This window comes from Rattus rattus, chromosome 1, assembly GCF_011064425.1.
Source record: "Rattus rattus isolate New Zealand chromosome 1, Rrattus_CSIRO_v1, whole genome shotgun sequence".
Lineage (NCBI taxonomy): Eukaryota > Metazoa > Chordata > Mammalia > Rodentia > Muridae > Rattus > Rattus rattus.
Window position 1 is genome coordinate 252,022,938 of NC_046154.1, and position 27,678 is coordinate 252,050,615.

The 27,678-nt window shown below is 46.3% G+C and overlaps 1 protein-coding gene across 1 annotated transcript; it reads left to right on the forward strand.

Annotated features, from left to right (window-relative positions):
- The first annotated feature begins 3,633 nt into the window (after window positions 1-3,633).
- On the forward strand, window positions 3,634-18,946 carry Wbp2nl (WBP2 N-terminal like). The gene is made up of 6 exons (XM_032890826.1): window positions 3,634-3,695; window positions 9,427-9,535; window positions 9,917-10,058; window positions 10,207-10,299; window positions 12,046-12,150; window positions 17,787-18,946. Exons 1-6 carry the CDS (start codon window positions 3,634-3,636, stop codon window positions 18,284-18,286), a joined length of 1,011 nt encoding a protein of 336 aa, XP_032746717.1. The 3' UTR covers window positions 18,287-18,946.
- The last annotated feature ends 8,732 nt before the right edge of the window (window positions 18,947-27,678 follow it).

Below are 27,678 nucleotides of genomic sequence, written 5' to 3' on the forward strand. Positions count from 1 at the left end.
GAGCAGGAGAGTTGACTGTGTTTTTCCAGGAAGTATTTAGTCCCAATTACTTAACTTCTTAGCATCTCTCCCACCTTCAAGGCATAAGGACTAAGTCTATAAATGAAAGCCTAGTCTAGCTTAGAAAGCTATTTTACTGTGAATATAATAAGAATACAAAGGGGCCCGTGAGATAGCTTGTCTGGGAAGAACACTTACTATCAAAGGCTGACAGTCTGAGTGGAAACCCTGGCTCCTACAGGGTGGAAGGAAAGAACCAACGTCCATGAATTGTCCTTTGACCTCCACATGTTCTCACAATCACATGCGCGCATGGGCACGCAAACACATACACACACAATTTAAGAAGCAACGGGGAGATGGCTCTGCTGGTAAGTGTGATGGCCACACCAGCAGGAAGACCTGCGTTCAGATCCCTAGCACCCACATAAAACTATATCTGCACCCAGAGGCCTGCCATGTGGGTGGACAGCCACAGGGGCCCGGGTGCCGGTGATGAGCAAGGGTGTGGTGGAGAGATGGGAGGGAAACAGAGGTGGAATGGTTTGCATGCCATGAAAAGAGGCAGAATTGGAGACTGCAGGGTAGTGAGGAACAGCCTGATGCGAGGGGCCTGCGATTCCACCGAAGGCCACGGCTCGAGCTGTCGCTGAGGACCACGTCTGTGTCCGAGGTCCTGCAGCAGTAGAGGTCTGTGGCCCATGTTACTAACAAAGGCCATGCAGATGTCCCTGGTCTGGGGCTGCTGCCTGGGGCCATGTTGATGTCTGAGGAGCTGGCCCTGCTCCTCGCCCAGGCAGCTTGGGCGAGCTGGACCTGGGGATATGGCTGTGGAAGAGCTGACCCTCAGGGCGTTAGAGCAGGAGGCCTGGCCTCACCCTTTGCCAGGGCAGTGCTGGAGAGCTGCCCCCAAGGGCATAAAAGTGAGAGTGCCTTGCACCTCTTATGGGCAGACAGTGGAGCTGGCCCTGGTGCTGTGGGCTCAGACGAGTCAGCCCTAAGGGTGTGAGTTCGGGAGAGCTGGCCTTGGTGCATGGATGCAGGAGAACTACCGGGCTAACCTAGTCAGGTGCCATGTAGGCCCAGATGCTGGGCTTTGAGTTGGCCCACTCTAACATCTACCTAATCTCTGAACTGCTGGAGCGTGTGAAGGGGTCAGCCTGCAGAGCCAAAGCTGCAGGATCTCCACGGCACAGGGCAACGACAGGATATCCGAGAGGAGTCCTGGTGAGGACCCGGTATTGATAGAGTAGCAGAAGCCAGAGGCTTTGAACCAGACCAATGACTCATTTGTAAATAAAGCTGTTATACTGTGTGACAAACCATGGCACACCACAGCTTCCCCGGCAAGATGGGTTTTTAAAATACATTATATATAAAATCTTTACTCATTAAGCAATATAGTATATTGAATTTAATAGTTTATATTCAATTTGTATTATTTCATTATATATTTATCTTAAATATAAAAGATGAATATTTTATATTCAATTTAGATTTAACAATATATTTTTTAAAAAAAATATAGTTTTCTTTTAATGGGAGGAAGGTCGCAAGGGCAGAGGGTGGCTATGGAGGGATGGGGAGATGTGTGAGTCTGGGGTGCATGATGTGAAATTCACAACGACTCAATACGAAGTTAAAAAACAAACCAGGTACGGGGCCATGCTTACCTGGGGCTTGCTGGCCAACCAGTCTGTTTCCATGCTCAGTGAAATATTCTTTCTTGAGGCAAGAGGGGAGGGTGATAGGATATGTGGCATCCTCTTCTGGCTTGTTCATGTGCACACAGGCATGCACAGCCAACACGCAGAGCGCACACACACACTTCTACAGGGAGGAGGGTGCACAGCAGCTTACACAGCAGCGCTCTCTCAGATCGAGGACCACCCTTGCCCTCGTTTGCAGCTCAGTGAGCATCACAACTCCCACCTGCTTGTTAGTCCCTGAGTTTTAATGGGAACTTTAAGCACTTATTTGGGACCTTGACTGTTGTTTCTAACAAAATCTCAGACATTCGATTTTGCCAATAAAGACGCAGGAGGCAGATGCTGGGGCGAAAGCCGATTAGCTTGGAGAGGCAGAGAAAGCATCCAGCATATCTTCCTCCTCAGCCCATGTCCTAAAGGAAGAGTTCTGCTTCTCCACACTGTCTCCCAACCACCTCCAACTGAACATCCATCCCTTCTACCTCCTGTCCTCCTGACTCCCCCCTTTTTTTTTTTTTTTTTTTTTTTTTTTTAGCTGGGGACCGAAACCCAGGGCCTTGCGCTTGCTAGGCAAGCGCTCTACCATTGAGCTAAATCCCCAACCCCCTCCTGACTCCCTCTTACTCGGTCTTTTTCCTATGTTCCCACCCCACCACTGCCTGCTTGCTCCGCCTCTTGACCTATGGTTGATTTTATTTAATCCTGTTTACAATAAACAGAAGGCTCTCGGGGTTCACAATGTGATCAAACCCTGCAAATATCCTGCAACACTTGACTTTCTGTGAGGTGAACCTAAGGTACAAATGAATGAAGAGAGAGTTTGGAGGGGCCAGAATGGAAGATGAATCAAGAGGCTCTTGAAACCGTGCAGGTAAAATGAGGAAGATACCAACACAACGAACGCAGATGAAGGGAAGTGACATGTGAAAGACACAGCTGTTTGGTGGACACCAACCATCACAGCCACAATAAGCCTGTACACTAACGTTCAAGTGTGGAAGGACAATCTTCTTGTCCAAGGCTTCATTGACCAGGAGAGGCTAGATCTCGATGTTTGCTGCTGTATACTATTCCTATTAAGTTCGATTCCTAATTCTAGTAAGTCTTGTAAAAATTGTCTGGGCTAGGAGTAGTGGCCCATGCCTTTAAACCCAGCACTTGGGAGGCAGAGGCAGGAGGGTCTCTGAGAGTTTGAGGTCCACCTGGTCTACGTAGTGAGTTCCAGAACAGTCAGGGCTATATAGAGAGACCCTGTTCACAAAAACAAAAACAACAACAAAAATCTGAAATCTGGACAGGTCTTACAATGATACTACGATTATTTGGACATTTTCATTTGTTCACTGGGACATTAACACTCTAGAGTGTCTTGAGCAATAGATTGAGCAATAGAAAGGCTCAATGGATCCAAGAATCGGACCTACTGAAGGTTGAAATTCACTGTCCACTTCCTGATCTAGCTTACCTTTTCTGGGTATTCTCTCACAAGACCATAGGTTCTATCCTAGGCCCTCTTTGATGGAAGGAAGCTCTGGTTTTAAAAGAGTGGAGGATATGTAGACCCTCAATCTGGGTTGGTTTGGCATAATCTGGACTGAGATTTTTGGTTAATGGCTACTTTTTAAACCACTAGCCCCTAGCAAGACCAAGGCTGGCTGTAGGCCTAACGTGACAGAGGCTAGTCACCCATCCTTCAGCTCCTCCCTGTTCTAGAGGTGAAGCCAGCTCCACGAACACGCCCCTTTTCCTCACCCAGGCTCTCCTCCCCTGACCTGTGACAGCTCCTCTTGTGACAGCTGCCCACTCAACTCCAGGGTTTCTGCGCCATAATCTCCGCCCTCTCCTCAGGGCCCCGCCCCTACCTTGCAGGCCCCGCCCCTCCCATTTGAAGAGCCGGCGGCGGCGGGAGGGGACCAAGGGCAAGATGGCAGTGAACCAGAACCATACGGTGGACCGCCGTGGGGCCGCCATCCCGCATGGCGAAAGGTGCCTGAGGGAACTTCCGGGCTGCTGTCGAGAAGGGAGGAGATGCTCAGGGTAGACATGCCCTCTAGAAAGCCCTCTGCGAATTGAGGGCTTTCCCGCCCTTTTCGAGCTTCTTAGGCACTCTTCCACTGACGTTTGAGCGCATGCGTCAATGAGGGTGGTCCAGGAGCCTGTGGCTAGGCGCATGCAGGAGGCACGAGGGGGCGCTGGCATCCTCTGAGGGAAGGCCTGAGTGAGGACTGACTTGTGTGAAGAGTGGGTCAGCCCTTGCATTGCAGAACAGCCTCCATTGGCTACGACTTTAAGAGGGTGACAGTGGCCCTGAGGGTCCTGGGTGTGCTTCTGGTGACCAGGAACAAAGGGGTAGGCGAGTTGGAAGAAGGATGTGGAGTGTAGGTAACTAATGTGGTGCTGTCACAAGCCATCCTCCAAAATCCCCCAGAAATTCCCTTTCCTGGTTGCTTCAGTCTAGAACATTACTTCTCCACTTTTACTGCAAAGATTGGGGACAGTAGTACGGGTGCCCAGGAAGAATGGCATTCCCAGTCTCTCAAGAAGCCCATCTCTAGGTAAATTTTTAATGACTTTGATGCAGTCCCCTCCTTAATCCCCTCACCCACTTTGCTCAGCCTCTTCCGGATTATGCCCTTTCTCTGTTGACTTTCTTTTATGTCCCACTTAGCTGTGAGACTCATTCAACGATGAGCTCAAATAGAACTCTGAGGTCAGTTTGAGGCCAGCCTGATCAACAAAGCGAGTTCCAGGGCAGCCAGAGTGATATTGTAAAAAGAAAAATCCTGATTTTTACCCCCTCTTCTTGTTCCTTTAAAATGTTAGGATCCGTGCTCTTGGATCTGTACCAATAGTTTTCATTGTTCAGCTAAGCACGGCAGCCTTGTTGTGTCTTTATAACTGCTCCGTCTGCAGTGAGCAATTTCCCTCACTGCACAGGTAGGAGTACAAGAAATCATTTGCTCAAAATCATTTTCCGTGCACATGGGAAAGCCTGGGCCTAGGTTTGAAATTACATGCTGTGCATCCACTTCTCTTGCCTGTCTTTAGAAACCGTGTTATTTCCAGCTTCTTCTTCTTCTTCATCAAAGAACAATCAGTTCTCTTCGTTTCTCAGATGCAAATGACTGTAAGGAAGTAGTTTGAGGGGAGGAAAATTGATTCTATTTTTAGTTCCCTTTGTAGTTATGATACACATTTGAGAGCTCAGCTACAATCGTGGTGTTTGAATGTGATGAGACTAAGTCTTGCTGTTTATTTATTTGGCTAGGGCTGGCCCTGAACTTGTGATCCTGCCTTAGTCTCCCCATGAATGTTTGTAGTAACGAAACAACTACAACAAAATATGCCAGAATATCTTAGCTTTGGGGTTGAGCAAGGATTTGTTCACACTGGAACACCAACGGTTTCAGTAATAATAATATAAATATTGACACTGAGAAGCATCCCCAGTGTTATTGATAAATGAGGAAATAGGGGTTGGGGATTTAGCTCAGTGATAGAGTGCTTGCCTAGCAAGTGCAAGGCCCTGGGTTCGGTCCTTAGCTCTGGGGGAAAAAAAAAGATAAATGAGGAAATAAGTTGGGAAGAGGTTGGGAAACATATATTTCAGCGGTGAGGAATAATTTAGTGACTCAGGTTGGAGGTGAAGTGTCTTGTTTCTACCTTGTCTTAGCAAGGACATGTGGAACATTCCTAATCTAAAAACCCAAAAGGCTCCCCTGAAGCCAGATGTGACAGTGAAAGTCTGCTGGGAATACAGATGCATGGCTCCCTGTGTGGCTTGTAGAGAACTCATTGTCGCGGCTGAGAGGTCAGAAACGTATGGGCCGTGCCGCGTTGTAAAAGTGGAAAAGACTGAATCGTTTTTTTTCTTTTCTTTTATTCATTATTTAAAATTGTGCAGATACTTGATGTCACAGTTGGAAAATTGGGAAAAATTGATTACCCAAATTCCAACGTTCAGTAGCTTTTGCAGCTTGGTATGCCTTTTCTGCACTTTTTTCTTATGGAAACGTACGCTTGTTTCCACCCCCTTACCAGCGGCTTTGTATCTAGTTTACATTTGCTAATGTATTAGGACAGTTTCCAGGACCTGTGTCTGTATTATTGCTGACAATGGCTGATACTCCAGTGCTCATACATCTAACCTTAATTCTCGACACGAGATATTCTGAGGCTGTCCCCTCATTTATAAGCATTACTGTTTAGAATTTAAAAAAAAAATGTGTGTGTGTGTGTGTGTGTGTGTGTGTGTGTGTGTGTGTGTGTGCATGAGCTCATGCCACAGCACTTTGCATCCCAGGGATCGAACTCAGATCGCCAGGCTCAGTGACAAGTGCCTTTATTAATGGAGCTATCTTGCCAGGCCCTGCTTGAAAACTTTTGAACGCATATCTTTCTTTCCTCATCTATCAAAATGTGTCTTTGAGGCTGGTACCACCTGGTTCTCTGCCTTCCTTACCTGTGACACCAAGGATGCTGTGGGAGGCAAGGAGAATCCAGGTTGAGCCTCTCTTCTGCTACGAAAAAGACAGGAGTGACTTGGTTTCCAGTAATAACACACGTATGCACCCATCTTGCCCTGGGTATCTTTCATGTGTGGTAAACTGTGAAGGTCACCGCATTGAAACACAAAGGTACCGAGCGTTGTGAAGGAGTTGCGTTTATCTAACTTTGGATAAAAGTCGCAGCAGGGCCATGGACAAATCGTCTGGTGGCGAGCTGAAGGTGAGCACTGCTGTCCACAGAAGAATGGCTGAGCTCATCCTCGTAAGGTGAAACTACCTTGACAATGAGTTAGGGACTGTGCAAGAAGGAGAGCTTCGAGGTATTTCTGTCCCAGAAATACGCTTGGAGCATTTTAGCACCCAGAAAGACAGAAATGAAACCAGAGAAGTTGATGTGCTAAGTCAGGCCAAGGCAACCCAACAAACGATGATGACCGGAAAATCAGGGCAAGGTCCCTCCCTGTCAGATTCAAGATGCCCAAGGGTAAAGGAAGACCTTAGGGTCTGGTGTTGTAATTACGTTAGTGTCGTTAAAATAAAGATCTTGTGAAGTTTGCACTCCAAATTACAAGTTTCAAGAGCAAACTTTGTTTGCTGGGCTGGAAACTTAAGATTACTTTTAGTACCTGAGCATAAGAACACCTACTACCAAATAGGTTTTTAAATAACAAAAATAGTTCATAGGAAAACTTTTGACAGTTGGTAGTGTTATGTTTCTATCTTGTCTTCACCCAGACAAGGTTGAACAACTCTGATCTGAAAATCTAAAAATCTAAAATGCCCCCACTGAATTCAGGTGTGGTAGGGTTGGAGCAATGGCACATCTATTAAGAGCGTATCCTGTTCTGCTAAAGGACCCACGTTCAGGTCCCAGACCCTGTGGTGAATGGCACCCAGCTCAGGTTGGTGCAAGAGGGTTGTAAGTTCTAGGCCAGCCTGGGCTATATAGCAAGACCCTATCTCAAAAACGAAAGAACCCTTGAGTGCCAACAAATACCTTATCTGGAAAAATGCCACCCCATGATACTCTGTTTTCGGCATAACATTGCTTAAAATATTATAGACTTAAATATAAATATATAGCTTCAGGTTCTATGCGTAAGATATATATGAAAAAATTGAATGTCATTTCGACTTGGGTCTCATCCCCCAAATTTCTTGTATATGCAAGCATTCCAAGGTCTAAAACTGTTCAGAGACTAAATATTTCATTAAGAGATACTCAAGTTATACTAAAAATCAGGATTCAAGTAATTAATCTTGAATTAATTTTAATAAAAGTAGGAAAGTAGGATCACTAGTCTCACACTGTCATTGTTATCCCATCATAAAAGCTTTATTCATGCCTGGTTGGTTTATGTGAGATTTCACTTTGTGTTTTGTGGTGGTTTGAATGAAAATGTTCCCCATAGACTCAGAGAGTGGGCACTCTTAGGAGATGTGGCCTTGTTGGAGTGGATGTGGCCTTGTTGAAGAAAGTGTGTCACAGTGGGGCGGGCTTTAGGGTTTCAAGTGCTCAAGCCAGGCCTAGTGTTTCTTTCTTCCTGCTGCCTGCCAATCCAGATGTAGAACTCCCAGCTCCTTCTCCAGCACCAGCCTGTGAGCTGCCCTGCTTCCCCCCTTAATGATAATGGACTAAACCTCCAAACTGTAAGCCAGCCCCAGTTGAATGTTTTCCTTTATTATTTTATTATATGGGTGTTTTGCTAGCATGTATGTTGTGTACTGTGTGTGTAATGCCTGTGGAGGGGGAACTATAGTTACAGGGGATTGCGAGTCATCAGGCAGGTGCTGGGAATTGAACCCGAGTTCTCTCTAAGAGCAGTCAGTGTTCTCTTAACAACTGAGCCATCTCTGCAGTCCTGCTGTCTGTCTGTTTTGAGACAGGATGTCACTACAGAGTCCAGCAGATCATCATATAAGCCCAGGATGTAAGCCTGGAGTTCTATGCATGTGCGTGAAGGGTGTGCGCTGTGAGTGTTGTGGATTTACATGGGCATAAGCTTTTGAGGCGTGCATTTGTCCTATACAGCCCTGCTCACGCCCAAAACTTCACTGTCAGAACGTATAGTTTTATATATTATCACTACCTCTACAAGTGTATAATTATTCTTTCATCCCAGGATCTTAAACAGATACTTCTGCTCTATCACTCTTGCTAGCACCTCTTCCTCAGTTGTGTAACTTCCATGCCGAAAGACCCAGAGCTTGCTGTTTTTTTTTACCGGTCCAGCAGTGAGTTCCCCGGGCTCAAGTCCCAGACAGTTTCCCAGCTTGATCTTGCTACTCTTCCTAACGTTACTCATGCTAAGCCTTGCTTCTTCCAGATCGCCAATCTTCTCCCACGCAGGCATTCTGCTTCCTGTTATCTGCATCTTCATCTCCTTTAATGCTGATAACCACCCCCACCTCCCCATCCCCCGTCTGGATTGTCCCGTATATCCTTACCTCTGCCTATTTAAATGCTACCCATTAAGAGTCACCTCCAGCCACATCCTTTCCATGAGGTCTTTCACAATTGTTTCCACCATAAATAATCCCTCCTGCTAAATGACTGGGACGTTTTTTGTGCCATTTACATGACACATGTCTCTGATTACTTGCATGATGTTCTCTGTTCATGCTTCCTTTTCTTTCTTTCTTTCTTTCTTTCTTTCTTTCTTTCTTTCTTTCTTTCTTTCTTTCTTCCTTCCTTCCTTCCTTCCTTCCTTCCTTCTTTCCTTCCTTTCTTCCTTTCTAAATGAATGTTTAGGGCCTTACCCTTTGTCAGAGCCACAGCAGTGACAGAGGAAGTTGTTATTTCTAATAATCAGGGAGGCACTGAACAAATAAACTTAAAAAAAAAAAAACAAAAGAAGAGAAAGAAATTAGAAAGTGAGTGAAGAGAGCATGCATGAGTTGTCCTCATCAGAGAGAAGCTGGGCTAATGTGCTGGGGGTGTGCGAGCTCCTGTGCCCGGCCATCCCAGAGCCCAGTTCTTCTCAGTTCTTCCCAGTTCTTCCCCAAGAAATTTAAGAATTAGTGACAGACATTGGGAATAGATATAAGTTTGAAAAGATAAAAAAAAAACAAAAAACAAAACCATCGATGTAAAAGGGAGAGGAGATCTGTCTCTCACTGCCTGAGTGTGGGGATCAAAGGTGTGCACCCCCACCCCGGCTCATTTCATGTACATCCTAACGTGTGCTGCTCGCCTTGCCTCTCTGCAGTCTCCTGAAGAAATGTTCAGATGTGGACCTCTCCTTCCCCCAGCCACGGCCAGGCTCCAACCTCTTCAGTGGTACAAAGAGAGGGACTGTGTTTCTCACCTCCTACCGGGTAATCTATGCTTTCCTTTTGATTGGCTCATTAGTTCACGCTGATTTGTTCCTAACGCTCAAAAAAAAAAAAAAAAAAAAAACCATTGGTTTTGGTTCTTTTTTTTTTTTTTTCCCCCGGAGCTGGGGACCCGAACCCAGGGCCTTGCGCTTCCTAGGTAAGCACTCTACCGCTGAGCTAAATCCCCAGCCCCTAACCATTGGTTTTGAAGGTGGTTAAAAACATTTTTACTTTGAGACTTCCATTTCGCAGGAGGATGGAAGGAAAGAGAGGATGTTTCTCAATTAGGCCACAGTGCCCAAGTGACCTTGAGCTTGCCTTTGCAAGTCTTTCCATGGACAAATTCTGTATTCCTTTCCCAAAGTTTCCTTCCTCACTCAGGTGATTTTTGTGACTTCACGTTCAGACAACGATCCCATGTTGTCTTTTACGATGCCGTTTCATCTAATGAATAACTGCACCATTGAACAGCCCATCTTTGGTGCAAACTACATTAAAGGGACAATTCAGGCAGCTCCAGATGGTAAGTTTTTTTTTCTCCCCTCTAAGACCCAGAAAAGATGCTAGAAGATGTAAGACTTAGTTCACGTTAGAACTCAAACAAAAGCTGACCTGCGTGTTTGAGAGCGTGTTCCTTGGTGTCGGTAAGCATTTGCCCCTTCTCCCTCCAGGTGGCTGGGAAGGTTCTGCTACTTTTAAAATAGTCTTCAGGAAAGGAGGTGCAATCGACTTTGCCCAGTTGATGGCCAAAGCTGCCTCTGCTGGTGAGTGATAAAACCAGTAAAGGCCTTAGGGGTTAAGGAGTTGAAACAGGACTATGACTCGACAGAGAGTGGCTGGCCCGGTGTCAGACGTTTGGTATTTCTATATGAATTAATTCAAGCATTTCTGAGTTTACCTATCGTCTTAGTCAGGGTTCCTATTCCTGCACAAACATTAGGACCAAGAAGCAAGTTGGAGAGGGAAAGGGTTTATTCAGCTTACACTTCCACATTGCTGTTCATCACCAAAGGAAGTCAGGACTGGAACTCAAGCAGGTCAGGAAGTAGGAGCTGATGCAGAGGCCACGGAGGGATGTTATTTACTGGCTTGCTTTCCCCTGGCTTGCTCAGCTTGCTTTCTTATAGAACCCAAGACCACCAGCCCAGGGATGGCACCACCCACAATGGGCCTCCCCACCCTTGATCACTAATTGAGAAAATGCCTTATAGCTGGATCTCATGGAGGCATTTGCTCAAGGGAGGCTCCTTTCTCTGTGGTAACTCCAGCTTGTGTTAAGTTGACATGCAAAACCAGTCAGTACACCTATTGCGTGTCAAATCCCACACTGCAGCTCCTGTGGTCAGACATCTACATGTGTAAAACTGCTGGTCTTGTGTGCCACATCCTGCACACCTGGATACCTGACTGGAGCGGCTTGGGGATGAGCAAACACCTCTGTGTACAGGATAGCTGGATAGGGTGGGTTTGCTCGCCGGGGTTGGGCAGCCCAGAAAGCCACAAGTGTTGCTAGGAACAGCACAGACAGAAAGGTCAGGTCTCCTCAGTAGAGGACTGTGTGGGAGCAGTCTCAGGCTGGGAACAGCCAACAGTGTCTGTGAGCTCTGTCAATATTTGTGCATGGATTACAGGAAGACTGCCAATTCCCTGAGCCTGGCCTGGGGAAGGCTTTGCTATGTGCATTTTGATCTCCTCGCCTTGGCCTTGGCCTTGTTTGCTTTTGCCATTTATAAGAGGGGACTAGGGACACCTACTGTCCTGCACTACTCACCTCATGGCTTTCTGTGACTGGTGAAATACTCTTCTACGTTTTTATCCAACCTGGCTTCACGCCACCCACGATCCAATCAAGCGGCGCTTTGTGCCTTATCCGCTCTCTTCTCCGGGTTGCCATTTTGTTCTGTCAGAAAAAGCTTTTTCTCTTGCTTTTTTTTTCTGTCCACCTTAAACTCCCATCTAGATGTTAACGGTCTAGTGAAGATGGACATTCTTGGACACATACATGTTTGCTTGAACAGAGGCATGGATACGGTGCCGCAGATAAAATGGTGAAAGGGTATAATGTGTCCGAGTTACTCTAGTGAGTGAACTTTGATGCTGGGGTCATGGTCAAAACTGGTAATCAGGGTAAGTCTGAGAGGAGGAGTTCAACTTAAAGACAAGTAATCTAGCTGGCGCTTTTTAAATGTTGACTATACTGGGCAGTAGTCTAAGCCCTTTACAAGGTCAGCTTGATGCTCATAAAGCCTTAGGGTAAAGAAACTGATACTATGCTCCCTCACTTGATAAATGGGGAAACAAGTTAAGGGATGGTTACATAGTAAATGCTGTTAGCCGCTAAATAACCACAGGCAATGAGACAAAGTTGCTATTAAGTATGCCCATTAAGAAAAGGGCCACGTGGATTTTACCTGGCACCACTAGCCTGTTTATTGTTGACTCCCCTGTAAGGTTGTTCAGTTCCTAGCCGAAATAGAAAGAGTTCTAATTTCGCCAAATTGTCTTCTCAGCTGCCCAAGGAGTTCCACTGAGAGTTGCAAGCTTCTGGATGGGCCCTCTAGGAATTTATGTCATCACTGGAGAGAGGAACATTTATGCCCCACAGGCATACCAAGGTGAGGCGTGGGGAGAGGTGGCCCTAGGAAGTGGAGAAGTATGCCAGACCCCTGACAGTTCACCACAACCTTCCTTCAGGGTTTGGGGCTCTCTTGGCTTTGTTTCCTGGTTGAAACCTAATGCTGAGTAAGCAAATAACCGGACTGGCATTTCAGATCACATCCTGCTTGTTTGCCTGGAAGTCTGCGTGTTTGACAGAGGGCTGGCCTGGAATTCGCTGTACACCTTCAGCCCGCTGAGCACTGACGTTTTGTGTGCAGGTTGCAGACTTACTCTGGTCATGGTGCCTAGGGGGCACCTGTCAGTGAGGAGCTCGCTTCCTATGCCAGCCTGAACAGAAAACAATGCTCTGCCAACCTCACCTCCTGTGTTACACTACCATGGTCACCAAGGCTGCCAAGCCCTCCAGCCACACCCTAAGCTTCATGGTCCGGGCCTTTTCACATCCACCATCCAAGATGGAGAGAGTTTCAGGCTTCCATGGACTCCTGGCTTGCTCAGTAGGATATGACTGAGGCACCATTGCATTTATTCATAGTATTTTTGAGATCAATGTTAGATGATCTCGTTTTGAAATCCATGTCCCAGGAGTTTCTCACTAGGCTGGAGATGCCTGTCAGCAGGTTTCAGCACTCGAAGGCTGACTTGACACTAAAGGAGACTGCAGAGTATCCGAGGGATTAACAGTGCCCAGCGACAGGAACATGAGCTAGCGGTAGTGTCAAGATAGGCCTCACGGAGGCTGGAGAGGGGCTCAGTTGTGAACAGTCCCTTCTGCTCATCCAGGTACTGACGTTCAGTTGTCAGCACCCACACTGAGTGGTTCACAACTACTGGACCCAGCCCCAGGGATCTGATCTCATACCCTCTCCAGACAGGCATACCCATGGCACAGACACACAGACACATAAATAAAAATAAAACGTGGGGTATGGTGGCATACACCTTTAGTCCCAGCACTCAAACTCCAGAGGCAGAGGTAGGTGGATCTCTTCAAGTTCAAGGCCAGTCTGGTCTCCATAGTGAGTTTCAGGACAGCCAGAAAGACAGAGAGAGACCCTGTTTCTGATGATGATGATGATGAAGGTGATGATGATGGTGATGGTGATGATGGTGATGATGATGATGACGATGGTGGTGGTGGTGGTGGTGGTGATGGTGGTGGTGGTGGTGGTGGTGATGATGATGATGATGATGATGATGATAGGTGGTGGTGGTGATGATGGTGATGATGATGATGACGATGGTGGTGCTGGTGGTGTTGGTGATGGTGGTGGTGGTGGTGATGGTGGTGGTGATGATGATGGTGGTGGTGATGGTGGTGGTGGTGATGATGATGATGATGGTGGTCGTAATGATGGTGATGATGCTTTTTGTTTTTCAAAGGAAGAGCTTCTGATGTCAGACCCAAACAGCACTTTAGGGTACAGGAAAACAAATTGTTGATTCTTTCCCAGGGTTCCCAGCTCTCTGTGTTAGATTTCTGCTACTGAGATAATTTTTAGGTTTTGTTGTTGTTTTGAGATGGGTCTCAGGTAGCTCAGGCCGATCTCCACCTTACTGTGTATTTGGGGATGCCCTTGAACGTCTGATACCCCTGCCCCCACCTCCCAAGCGCTGTCCAGTACCAAACCTAGTTTTAACGACAAGGTCTCCCACTGTGGTTTAGTCCGGCCTGGAATTTATTCTGTAAGCCATGCTGGCCTTGAACTGTGGCAATCCTTGCCTCAACCTTACCTGGTGCTCGGGGTATAGGTGTGAGGCTGCTGTTGTTTGTTTGTTTTGCTTTTTCTGTGCAGGCTCTAGCATTCATGTGGAGGTCAGAGGACAGCCTGTGGAAGTCGTGGCTCCCAGGGACTGAGCATGCATTGAAGGCTTGGTGCCGGCCTTTATCTACGGAGCCATCTTGCTGGCCCTTTCTTTTTATTTTTGTGGTTAGTTGGATTTCTGTCGCTGCTGTTGTTTTCTTTCTGAGACAGGCTCTCATCATATAGCCCGGGCTGACCTGGAACTTACTATTGATGTAAAAATAAAAAAAGTGCGGAATGGCTCCCTGGAGTACCGTGGCGGTTGTGCTCTTGCTAGCTTATGCTCCAGCAGGTCATCGGAACTAGTGCTGATTTACCTCAGCAGCTCCACGCTGCTCCAAGTACTCTCTGACCCAGGTAGCCATCTTTCTACCCATCTAGTTCCCAAGGCGGGTCTCTGCCACGCCAGTTTCAGACAGAGACCGGCTATCTCGAGTTGAGGCTCTCGTACTGTGGACTCTGCTCACATTTCTAGCATCCACCCCCTGGACCGAGTGGTGGCTACCCACTCCTAGTCCTTTGTCGCTGTTCTGTTTACACTCCCAGCATTCGCCCCCTAATAGTTAGGGTATAAACTCCCAACAACCCGTTAAAACCAAAACTCAACAAACCGCAACCCAACACTCAGATTTATATGCTAAATTCTCAGTCCACACTACATCCACACAATAAACCTACAACCAATTGATAAGGATATAAACCGCCCACCTAGAGAAGATAAATTTGCCTACAGAAATCCATCCCAACTAGGTTGGCAATTCAAGACCACCCCATCTGGGTCGTCCTTCTCTGCCTCCATCTTGATTCTCCTTCCTCCTCCTTCTCTCCCGCCTTACAAAGGCTTTGTCCCTGCCTTACCTTTTTACTGTTCAGTCATGGCCTTGACCTAACTTGTGCTCGCCCCCAGCCCCTAGGGTCTCTGTGTAGCCCTGGCTATCCAGTACCTGCTCTGTAGAACAGACTGGCCTTGAACTTCGAGATCTGCCTGCCTCCCCCTCCCAAGTGCTGGGATTAAAGGTGGGTGACCACCAGCTGGCTGGTTTCCAGGCTCCCAACCTGGTCTGCCCTAGATATCGGACATGTGAGACGACCTTGATCTTATGCCCTTCTGTTGTTCGTCTGGCTTGTTGACTTAAAAGGCAAGAGTGTGCCATGACCAAGGACATCGGACATCATTCTAGGTTTTTTTTTTCTTTTTTTCTTTTCTTTTTTTTTTTCCGGAGCTGGGGACCAAACACAGGGCCTTGCGATTGCTAGGCAAGCGCTCTACCACTGAGTTAAATCCCCAACCCCTCATTGTAGGTTTTTTAAATTATAGTTTTATTATTTGTCTTACTGAGGGCTTCCATTGCTGTAAAGAGAAACCATGACCAAGGCAACTCTTATAAAGGACATTTAATTGGGGCTGGCTTACAGGTTCAGAGGGTCAGTCCATTATCATCATGGCGGGAGCATGGCAGCATGCAGGGAGGCATGGCGCTGGAGGACTTGAGACTTCTACATCTTGTTTTGAACAGAAGACAGGCTCCCATGTTGCTAGGAGGAACGTTTCAAAGCCCCCCCCCCCACAGTGACACACTTCCTCCAACAAGGCCACACCTCCCGATAGTGCCACTCCCTGGGCCAAGCTTATTCAAACCACAACATTATTTTAAATTACAATGTAATTATGTCCCTTTTCTTCTTTAAACCCTCCCATTTTCTCTCTCTGTCTCTCTCTGTCTCTCTCTCTCTCTCTCTCTCTCTCTCTCTCTCTCTCTCTCTCTCTCTGTCTCTCTCTGTCTCTCTGTCTCTCTCTCTCTCTCTCTCTCTCTCTCACACACACACACACACACACACACACACACACACAGCTCTATTTCAAACTCATGGCCTCTTTTTCTTTAATTGTATGTGTATGCGTGTGTCTGTGTGTCTGTGTGTGCATGCGTGTGTGTATGTGTGTGTGTGTATGTGTGTGTGTGTATTCCTAAATATAACCTGCTGAGTCTATATAATATCATTTATATATAAATGTGTTCAGGGCTGACCATTTGGTACTGGATAATCTATTCGTGTGGTCTTTTCTGGGGAACACTATTTCTTCCACTCAGAGCATTCCTTTGTTGCCTGTAGTTTTTTGGCCTAGGGTTGAAACTTTATGGGTTTTCCCCTTCCAGAGCACCATGTCTATCGGTGTCTTCCTCCTTAGTCATGTTTAGGCAGCCATGCTGGTGAGACCTCATGAGTTAGCTTCTCTGACTGTTTTGGGGGACAATACTGGAGGAGAAAGGTAATCATCAGCGTCCCCCAGCTACACACCCTGTGATCTATAACAGCAATCTATCTACACCATGTACTAATACCGCACAGATGTTACGGGAGGAACCAGCCAGTCTCTACTGGATTTAGGGCCCACTCCATTAAGGAACCCTTACCTGACACTGCTAAAATGGCCTAGAACCTGCGACTAGATAGATCACCAGCCTAGGGGGAAAACTAATACTGTTATTCTGCTAAAGGAACACAGCATTAAAACGTTTCATAATGACATACCCATTGATTAGCGTGTCACTCCGTCCTCATCAGAGAAGCTGCTTGTTCCAGGGGGTGGTAATTAACACAGGAACCCCCAACGAGACAACTGCAGAGAGAGAGAGACCCCAGACCACTCAGCCCTAAATGGGATATTTTCACCAATCCTGTCTTTCTTTTCTATGAAAGGACACCACGATCCAGGCCATTTGTAAAACCAAGCATGTAACTGAAGGATTGCTTACTTAGCGCTCCTGAGGGCAAGTCCATGACTGTCATGGCGAGGAGCACGGTGGCAGGCAGGTGGGCCTGGTGCTGGAGCGGGGCTGAGCTTTTATCTTATAAAGAAAGCAGACAAAGTTAAGTCTGGGCTTGGTATGGGCCTCTGAAACCTCAAAGCCACCCCAGTCAACCACCTCTTTCAACAAGACCACAGCTCCTAACCCTTCCTCAACAGTTCACCGCCTGGAACCCAGCATCCAGATACAAGAGCCCGTGGGAACCATTCTCATTCAGACCACCACAAAGAACCCTCCCCTAAAGGCCCAGGGATCCATGCAGAAGATGAGGCAGAAAGATTCTAGGAGTCAGAGGTGACAGATAACTCCAAGGATCCAGTGTCTTCTAGACACAACAGGACTGATGCATATGACTCACAGTCACTGACAGCACATAAAGACCTTCACAAGTTCCAAACAGCAAAAATCCCCTGATCTAGAAGAGGGGAGGGGTGGACACAAAGTAGCTAATCTGTAATTGATACCCCTGGGAAAGGGAAAATCAGTTTCCCAGATGCAGTGTCACTGGGTATATTAATCACACTCCAGGGCAGACCCTATGCCTAAGAGAGCTGGCCACCACAAAATGGTTTTGTTCCCATCTTTGTTTTGTTTTAAGGTTTAGGGAGATAGAGAGAGAAAGAGAGAACATGAGGTAGGGAGGGGAGATGGGAAGACGGGGAGGAATTTGGGGAGTTATAAATGGTTGTGCCATGTGGGAACTGGGTAATTGAACCCAAGCCTTCTGAAAGAGCAGCCAGTGTTTTTAACTACTGAGCCATCTCGCCAGGGCCACCCTTCCCCTAAAGTGATCTTGCCCATCCTAGTTTCCAAATTATACTCCTCACTGAGGGTGCTTCTCGTTTCATAACCACGACGAACATTACCAGATAAAACGCGTATGTGCATGACTCTCAGTTATGACCGATGTAACGAGAAGGCTATTTCCAGTTCATTCAGATCACCTCACTAAAAGATACACCATCTCCCCCGAGTAACGGCTAAAGATTTTCCCCTTCGTTTTGCCATTCTCAGTTGCCTATGGAGCCCCACACGCCGGGTACGGAGTTCCACCCTCGGGATACGGAGTCCCACCTGCTGGGTACGGAGCCCCACCTCCCAGATACGATGTCCTACCTTCTGGATACGGAGCTGCGAGATATGGATCCCCTCCTCCTCTATACGTAGCTACCCCTATGGGCTATGGAGTCCCACCTCCTGGGTATGGACCCCTACCTGTGAGATACGGATCCCCACCTCCTGGATACGAAGCCCCCACTATGCAGTATGGCGCCCCACCTCCTACTTACGTAACTACACCTATGGAATCCGGTTCCCCACCTCCCGGATATGAAGCCCCGCCTATTGGGTATGGAACCCCTCTCTCAGGGAGTGAGGCCATACCTTCTGGATCCACATCCCTGCCTGTCGCACAGGAAGCACTACCTGCTGGGTCTGAAGCAGGCCATCCCACGTCTGTGGCAGCCCAGAATCCTGAATTGCAGGCATCTTTTCCCTCTACCTCGTCGTCATAGTCCCATTCTCCCCCCTCTAAGATGTAAACCTTGAAGTTTCACCAAGCAAAACTGCACTCTAGCATTGAAGTTAAGACAGCACAGAGCACTTAGGTGTCTGATCACAGACCCATACTAGGTATCTGTCTCCCTCCTTGGGAGTTCAGTCATAGGGTGGAACCAAGCATTACCTCCAGGCCTTGATTTTAGAAGCAGTGGCAACTCTTGGTTAGCTGGATAAAGAAGGAACAGCATCAGAGGGTCAGTCCCCTAATGACTTGCTCGACATAGGATGCATTTAAAACGTACCTTGATGTGAGTTTGCAAAAAAGCCTCCTGCTCTCATCTGTGCTCGAACACTCTATCCTACTCTATTTGGTAGACACTAAGACCTGCTAAGATGCCATGTCGAGAGCTGGGCCTGGTGGTCCAGGCCTGGAATCCCAGCTGCCAGAGAGTCACAAGGATGGCGAGATCAAGTCAAAGTCCCCCTAGGCAGCTTGGTGAGATCCTGTCTCAAAAACTATAAAAAGGGGCCAGGGACAGAGCTCGGTTGTGTGCTTGCCTAGTATGTTGATGGGTGTAGGTTTAATCCCCATTGATTTATTAAATATTCAGGTGCCAGGCACAGGTGCACACACCTGTAATCCCACAGCACTTGTGAGGCAGAGGCAGGAGGCTCAGAAGTTCAAGGTCATCTTTGGTTATGTAGGGAGTTAACTGTCAGCGTGGGCTACCTTAGAACTGTCTCAAAAGGAAAATCCAGCCTGCATCACACTGAACACAGCTGCTCCACACAGTGCTCTTTACATTAGTGAAAATAGGACACCCTTACCTTCCAGTGAGAGAGGATCTTATAGATTACAGCATATACATACAATAGAACAGTATGTAGATGTGGGAAATGTAGAGAAGGCAGCCTCTAAAAAGACCAAAAACAAAGCAGTAAGGGGGGAAATCCCAGGTCCAAAACAACGGACTAGGGTAGTACTCTCCAGCATGTGCCTTAACAAACTGTAGTCAGGATACGTGAAGAGCTGGGAAGAGAGACGTGGGGTCAGAGAGATGGTCAGTTGCTCCTGTCGGAAGCATAAGGGCCTGACTTTGATCACCGGTACTTGTATGAAGCCAGACTTGGCTGCACAAACCTGTAATTCCTGTTCTGTGGGTGGGAATCCTTAGGGCTTGCCAGCCAGCTGAATCAGTGAGTTAGCCAGTCAGCCTGAATCAGGTAGCCCCGGATTTTGAGAGTTTGTTTCAGTTAGGAGACCTTGTTTCAGATAGGGTGGAGAGCAATCACACCCAAACTTGACCTCTGATGTCTTCAAGCCAAGGTACATGCATGCGTGCACACCTACATAAACATTTCTAACATTAAAAAGGAAAGAAATGGACACGTGAGAAAATATGTACATTGCCCGTTAACAATGGAGGCACCAGCATTAACAGAGGCAGTAACATTTATGACCGTACTTAAAGGAATGCCAACTCAAATAGTGCTGGGGCACTTTGACTCCAAATGAGAAGACATTTCCACATATTGAATGGCTTTGCTCCTGCACTGCTGAGGACTGAGCCCAGGGCGGGCCACACACTGGCTGCTCTACCACTGGGCTGCCTTCGCCAGCTGTAGCAGTTTCAAATGTCAGTATCCCCCACTACGGGATGCAGGCACATGCCCTCAAAGATGCATATGGAAAGGGTCTGTTGCATTCTTTGTTTTGAATAGCACAAAAGTAGAAATAACTTACACGATGGCTTCTCCTGTCAACTTGATGGGACTGAGGAACACTTGAGCATAGTGGGACACTCCTCTGGGTGAGTCTTCGAGGCTGTTTCTAGGGTTTAACTGAAAAATCACCCTGAATGCATGTAGGCAACACTTCCTTATGTGCCGGGGACCTCGGTGGAATAGAAAGGGATTCAAGGAGAAAGGGCAAGTGGGCGGATCTTCCCCCTTTCTCCGCTTCCTGAATAGTGCTGTGGACCCAGACAGTCCTACCACGTGTCTCCCGTATGAGGATGTGCTGTGAGTCTTTGAACTGTGAGCCCCAGACACCCTTTCTCCCAGAAGTTGCTGTTGATAGATTATTTGGTCACAGAAGTGACAAAAGTAATTAAAATGCATGCCCATTAATATGAAATCTAGAAGCTGGTACACCCGTGCTGAGATGCCAGCCATTTCTAAGACTTATCAAATGAGAAAAGCAAGTTGGAGGAAGTGTGTCACAGTCTTCACCCCATAGGAACAAAGCCCTTCCATAGAGTATTTGTAGCAAATAATCTTTTAAACTGTGAACAGTGGTACTCACTTGTAATCCCAAGGTTTGGTGACTGAGGAGGGAGTCACAGATTCAAGGTCTACAGGGGCTACACTGAAACTTTATCTTAAGAAAACAGGCATATTTACATGTAATAAATATTTTGTAAATGCCATGCATAGACAATAGTTTCACATGATTCCACACAATTTCAATTAAAATTATTGATACCATGAATGCCATATAAGGAGGGTATAGTAGTAGCTATTAGTCAAAATTTAAGGTTTTGGTTTCTGTGTGGGTATATGAGTGTATGAGTATATGAGTGTGTGTGTGTGCGCGCGCTTGGTGCCTGTGGAGGCAAGAGCTCAGATGACTTGAAACTCATACAGGTTCATTCTTTGTATGACTTGATTCTATTTATTTATTTATTTATTTATTTATTTATTTATTTATTTATTTATTGAGAACATTTACCTTGTGTCATTATGTTGGAAGCATGTGACTTTGATTTTATAGGAGTTTGTAATTAAGAAAGTAGACTTTTAAAAAAAGATTTATTTATTGTATATAATTACACTATAGCTGTCTTCAGACGCACCAGAAGAGGGCATCAGATCCCATTACAGATGGTTGTGAGCCACCATGTAGTTGCTGGGATTTGAACTCAGGACCTCTGGAAGAGCAGTCAGTGCTTTTAACCACTGAGTCATCTCTCCATCCTGAAAGTGGACTTTTAAAATGTTAGAATTGAACTTTTATTTTGAGACAAGTTTTCTTCTGTATGTCTTGGAACTTGCTCTGCAGACCAGACTGGCCTCTGTCTTCCAAGTGCTGGAATTAAAGATATGTGCCACCACTGCCTTGCTTGACTCTGGGAACTTTTAAAGTTGAACTGATTCATGCCAGCCCTTGAGAGGAAGAGGCAGGGAGATCTCTATGAGTTTGTACTGAGTCTTGCCTTGCCATAGCATGGATGGTGTGACATGGTTCACATCCCCTGGAAAAGAGCCAGCAGGTTGTGTACCTCCACAATGTATATATTACGTCACATTCCTCCTTCAGGAAATATTCTCCCTGCTAAGGTTATTGGGAAATGTAACTCCCACAGATAATCAGAGACAGCACAAGTCTGGGAGGTGAAGCAATGTCTCAACAAAATGCTAGATTACTTTAACTTTCAGGGCAGCCCTTAAGGCTGTGGGAAACAATGCTGAAAACATGAGTTCAAAAATAGATAATTTCTCAACTACACAAAATGTAAGGGTGCAATATGAATTGTATGAGGAGCTTCACAGACCTAAAAGAACAGAGGGAGCTACACTATGAAGGAAGGAAATAAAGAGATTTGGGAAGTGGTGATTGCAGGGAAAGATCCAACCCAGCTAAGTTTTTTGTTTGTTTGTTTGTTTGTTTATGCTTACAAAGGCAGGCAGATTCTTGAGTTGAAGATCAGCCTGGGACAGAGGGGGTTTGAGACCAGGCTCAGGTGTGGTTGAAATGGGATCCCACCAGCTATCTTATTGTCTGTGCTTGGACTTGCTATCTCTTTCTGAGAATCAAGGGGCTGGAGTCATGAGGTACTGATTCATGGGATGAGCAAAAGGGAACCTGGGGTAATGACTGAACTGATATGTAAATAAAAGAATGGGCTTTTTGATCTGTAAGAGAGTTTTTAGAATAGCAAAAGAAACCTATCTCAAGCTCATTACACACACACACACAGAGAGAGAGAGAGAGAGAGAGAGAGAGAGAGAGAGAGAGAGAGAGGAGAGGGATCTGGAAACTGTCTTGAGCAGAACATAGGTTATGAGCTTGTAATCCACAATTTGACTTCCAGTTATTTGTTTAGCTGCTCCCAGATACCCCTTCCTAAGAACCCCTCTCCAAGCCTATCAGAAACCCTTTCCAAGCCGAGACTGTTCCTTCTCAAGTTTGGGTCCAGTCTGGTCTATATAGTGAGACCCTGTCTCAAAAAAATTATATCAGATCAGATTAAACACATTTTACATTATAAAAGTCATGAGTATGGAGACAAAGGTACAAAGGTTATGGCTTAAAAGTGATGTGTTTTGCAAAATGTGGTAGTATATACCTTTAGTCACAGCACATGGAAGCAGGGGCATTTGGATCTCTGTGAGTTCAAGGCCAGTCTGGTGCACATAGGGAGCTCCAAGCTAGCTAGGGCTACATAGTGTCTTAGTAGCATACTGTTATAGATGAAATACAATGACCAAAACAACTTGGTCAGGAAAGGGTTTATTTGGCTTTCACTTCCATATCACTGTCCATCATCAAAGGAAGTCAGGACAGGAATTCAAGCAGGGTAGGAACCTGGAGGCAGAAGCTGATCACAGAGGCCATGGAGGGATGCTGCTTACTGGCTTGCTCAACCCGTTTTCTTATAGAGCCCAAGACCACAAGACCAAGGATGACACCATTGAAAATGGCCCTCTCCCATCAATCACTAAGAAAATATTCTACAAACATATCCCCACCCTTCATCCCCAGAGACAGGGTTTCTTTGTGTAATGTTGGCAGTCTTGGCTGTTACATAACTAGCTCTGTAGACCAAGCTACAAGAGATCCAACTCCCTCTGACTCCCAAGTGTTGGGATTAAAGGTATTACCAGGCCTCACATCCTGGTCTGCAAAGAGAAGGCAAAGTGAATGAGAGACAGAGGGAATGGTGTGAGTCATTTTGAAACCTCAAAACCCATCCCTAGTAACACACCTCTTCCCATAAGGCCATCTTAGCTTCATAGTGAGTTCACGCCAATTTGGGTAACAAGAGATTTGTCAAAAAAAAAAAAAAAAGAAAAGAAAGAAAGGAAGGAAATAAAGAAAGGAAGGAAGGGGGAAAGAAGAAAGAAAACACTGGTGTTGAACTGTGGATCTTACCCGCTGAGTTCTCTAAAGAATGAATACTTAGCAAAGATTCTGAAACTCAGATTAAAAAGAAAAGTAAAACCCGAATTTCTCCTCTGTTCTTCTGTGTAGTTAGTTGTACCAAGTAGGTTTGAAGCAAGGTCCAGTTGTCTGGAAAGGATAGGATGCCAGGTCTCCTGAAGGTGGGTGTCTATTACTCTTCCCCCACAAAAGGTATCTGTTTTCTTTTTTTTTTTTTTTTTTTTGGTTCTTTTTTTTTTGGAGCTGGGGACCAACCCAGGGCCTTGCGCTTCCTAGGTGGCGCTCTACCACTGAGCTAAATCCCAGCCCGATATCTGTTTTCTTGATCTACTAAGCCATCCCAACACACTGACATTGTGCTATGTAGCAACTGTTTTATTCCATTGCCTGTTGTGATTACTATTGATACATTAATAAAATAATTGTGTGTGTTTGTGCCATGGCTTACGTGTGGAGGTCAGAGGACAACTTCTGCAACTCAGTTCTTTCCTTCACCATACGAGTTCCAGAGATCAAGCTTAAGTCATGAGGCTTGGTTGTGCCAAGTGCTTTACCTGAATGAGCAATTTCACTGGCCCTTGCATGGTGTCATTGTTCCTAAGACTTCTACATCCTGGGGTTGGAAAGATGGCTCGGGTTAAGAGCATTGGCTGCTCTTTCAGATTACCCAGGTTCAGTTCCACATGGCAGTGTGTAGCTATCAATGTAACTCTAGTTCCAGGGGAACACACATACACACACACACACACACACACACACACACACACACACACACACACACACACACACACACGCCCAGGAAAGATTCATGCAAAACAATGCATATAATAAACAAATAAACAAATGAACTACTTCCCAGGGTTGGAGAAATGGCTCAGTGGTTAAGAGAACTAGCTGCACTTTCAGAAGACTTGGTTATTTCCCAACACATAATGGCTCCCCAGCCATCAGAAACAGTTCCAGGGAATCCAACCCCGTCTTCTGATCTCTGTACACAGCAGGTAAACAGATGTACTGAAAGATCCTAGCTCGAGTCTCAGGATGGTGCGCCCCAGGAAACACCGATCCCGGACGAGCCCCCAGATGAAAGATCCCCGAAGAGAGACCCTTTCTAAAGTCGCGGGAAATCGAGGACCCCAGACACAGAGAGACCATTTTGGATGTAATAAGCAAAGGCGTGGTTTATTACGGAGATCTATTACGGGGATCTCCGGGTTGACACATATCCTGCGCAGGAGACAGAGGTGTCGACCCTGAAGCTCAAAAGTCAGGGGTTTATATAGGGAAGGCTAGGGGGTTTGGCGAGGTTACACACAATTGGATAATTTCTGGCGCGACTATAAGTGATTGGCTCATTTAAACATGGCAGTGAGATTACAGCACAACAGGAGAGTACGTATTGACTGGAGCATACAGGATTTTAGGAGCTAGGGGCATATCAGGGTTTGAAGGACATCTGGTTAAGGTGTGACTCTGAGTAAGCTGGGGGAGGTGCCCTTCTGCCAGATGGTTTGGGTCAGTCCTGATAACTCGGGCTGGTTCCTGCATTCCTTTTCTTTATCTTTATGGTCTGTTAGTCCTAGCGGCAGGGCGGGGCTGCCTGGACTTGCTTTTCACAGTGTTTAGCCCTGAGTTTGTGAAGTTTGAAACTTACTCTTTTAACTTCATATTTTTAAACCTTAAATCTGTATAATTTTCCTTTCAGTACACATACATACAGGCATCCAAATACATACACAAAATAATTAAAGTTCTTTAGGTCTAAAAAGAAAGATTACTTGCTATGATTTATTTTTGGTACTCTGTGTATACAAAGTAACCATTTACTCTAGACAAATCCAGTAAGAATTTAGCTGGGCCTACTGCATACTCAAAGCACTTGGGCTGGGTCCTGCAGCCGCCCACTACACTGGAGACACTTCCTGTGTTATCAGACTCCGCTCCCCTTCCTAGCTCTTTCTTACCTTCCATACAGAGGTTATGGTCTACTCATTCATCTAGTATGAAGGGATGGAAAGAACTCCTTTAGGCTGTCAGAGCGGACTTACAAAATGGACCCCAACGTGTTCCTCTCTGTGGGTTCGTACGTGCCCAACAGCCTATCAGAGCCTTCCTTTGTCAAGTGAAGGGATGTATAGGCTGTATAGTGTGTGTTCAAGTCACAGATTAAGATACAGAAGCAATAGTAAATGTCTCTGTTTCTTTAAAGTTCATTATGTTGCTGAGGTTCTGCCCAATCAGTCTAGTTGATGTGTTTTCTCCAGGTCGGGCAAAAGTATCTAAATGTCAGATTGCTACTCTGGTCTTGCCGCTCCTCAAGTCCGAGCACTTGGGACCCTGGGATATGTGTGTGTGTGTGGGGGGCTTTAAACCAGTGTCAGAGATTCGACCTTATGCCCTATCGCCTACTCCTCAAGAGACCTACAGTTTTCTCCCCAAACACCCAGATCCCCCTCTCTCAGTTGCTATGGACCCGCATCCTCCCTCCTCCTCCTGAGCACACCCTGGCTATAAGCTTAGGATCTGAGCTCCACAGAACACGAGGGTGGGCCTTTGCCTTCACACTGACTTGTCTTTCCTTGTTCAGGACCTGCCTGGTTGTTTGAAAATCCTGTATGTGTTGAGTATCTTCAAAACAGAGACAAAATCCAGAATATTATTGCAAAAAAAAAAAAAATCACTCTGCTAAAGAGGTTACTTAGACACTGGGCGTCACATGGGCTGTGTAGCACCTGTCCTGACCTTTCCCTGGAGGAAATTCTGGGGTGTGGAAGGGTAGGACATGATCATCCCATACTGCTGGAGTACAGACTCTTTCAAAGTCGCTGAATGGAGTGAAGGACTGATTCCAGGCTACACTCATGATCAGGAGTTTCTTCTGACCTCCAAGCCTCTATCTGTCAATCCTGGTGATTAGTGCGGGTTCCCAGCTTCTTCCTAACACCCAGAACCCTCTATACTTCCAATGTTCCCTGTCTTAGGGTTTTATTGCTGCAAAGAGACTCCATGACCATGACAGCTCTTATAAAGAACAGCATTTAATTGGGGCTGGCTTACAGTTCAGAGGTTCAGTCCACTCTGGGCATGCCAGGAACCATGGTGGCACGCAGACACACGTGGTGCTGAAGGATGCTGAGAGTTCTACACCTTGATCAGTAGGAAGCAGAAGGAGAGGGTGTCACATGAGTGTAGCTTGGGCATAAGAGATCTCAAAGCCCTCCAAGGCCACACCCCCTAATAGTGCCACTTCCTATGGCACAACACATGAGTGCCACAACACTATGGCCCAAGCACATGAGTCTATGGGGGACATTCCTAGTCACACCACCTCACCATCCATCCTTGTCTCCTCACTTGTAATCTAGCTCTCTTTTTGAAAGATTTATTTTATGTATGTGAATACACCGTCACTGTCTCCAGACACACCAGAAGAGGGCATCAGATCTCTTTACAGATGGTTGTGAGCCACCATGTGGTTGCTGGGACTTGAACTTAGGACCTCTGGAAGAGCAGTCAGTGCTCTTAACCACTGAGACATCTCTGCAGCCCTGTAACCTGTTTCTTGATCCAGTGTTTGTTGCCACTGGTGCCCTAGGTCCAATCTGTTCTAAAGGATCCAGCTGAAAGGCAGGCAGGTACTTTCTGACATGCTAATCTCTCTCTCTCTCTCTCTCTCTCTCTCTCTCTCTCTCTCTCTCTCTCTCTCTCTCTGTGTGTGTGTGTGTGTGTGTGTGTACAAACACACACACATCTATATATATATCAATATATATCTATATATATCAATCTCTCTCTCTCTCTCTCTCTCTCTCTCTCTCTCTCTCTCTCTCTCAGCTATTAGAAAATTTCCCAAATAATGTGGGTAGGCACAGGGCACAATGGGAATTTTTCTTTCCTACTATGATGAGGGTCACCAAGATTAAAGTCAGATCCTCAGGCTTGGCGGCAGGTGCCATGGCACTCTGAGTCCTTTTGCCAGCATTTGGGAGGCAAGAGTAAAAGGCCTCAGTTGGAGGACAGTCTGAGATGTATGGTGAGACCCTGTTACAAGAAAAAAGAGCATCAACCAACCAACAACGGTTTACCCTCCAAAACACAATAAGTGAAAGAGCGAGTCCCAGTTCACCCCACTGACTTCAGCACTCTTACATATGTGGTAGTTGAGCAGACCTCAGGGATAGCCTTAGACAGTGTAAACCGGTTGCTCCTGGCTGGAGAGCTTCGTGACTTGGGGAAAAGGCT

What these genes read in the sequence shown, in the direction of transcription:
- Wbp2nl (XM_032890826.1), top strand. Translation starts at nt 3,634, where the DNA reads ATGGCAGTGAACCAGAACCATACGGTGGACCGCCGTGGGGCCGCCATC. An exon ending in GCCATCCCGCATGGCGAAAG is followed by an intron (nt 3,696 to 9,426) that starts GTGCCTGAGGGA and finishes GCCTCTCTGCAG; the next exon opens with TCTCCTGAAGAAATGTTCAG. An exon ending in TGTTTCTCACCTCCTACCGG is followed by an intron (nt 9,536 to 9,916) that starts GTAATCTATGCT and finishes TTCCTCACTCAG; the next exon opens with GTGATTTTTGTGACTTCACG.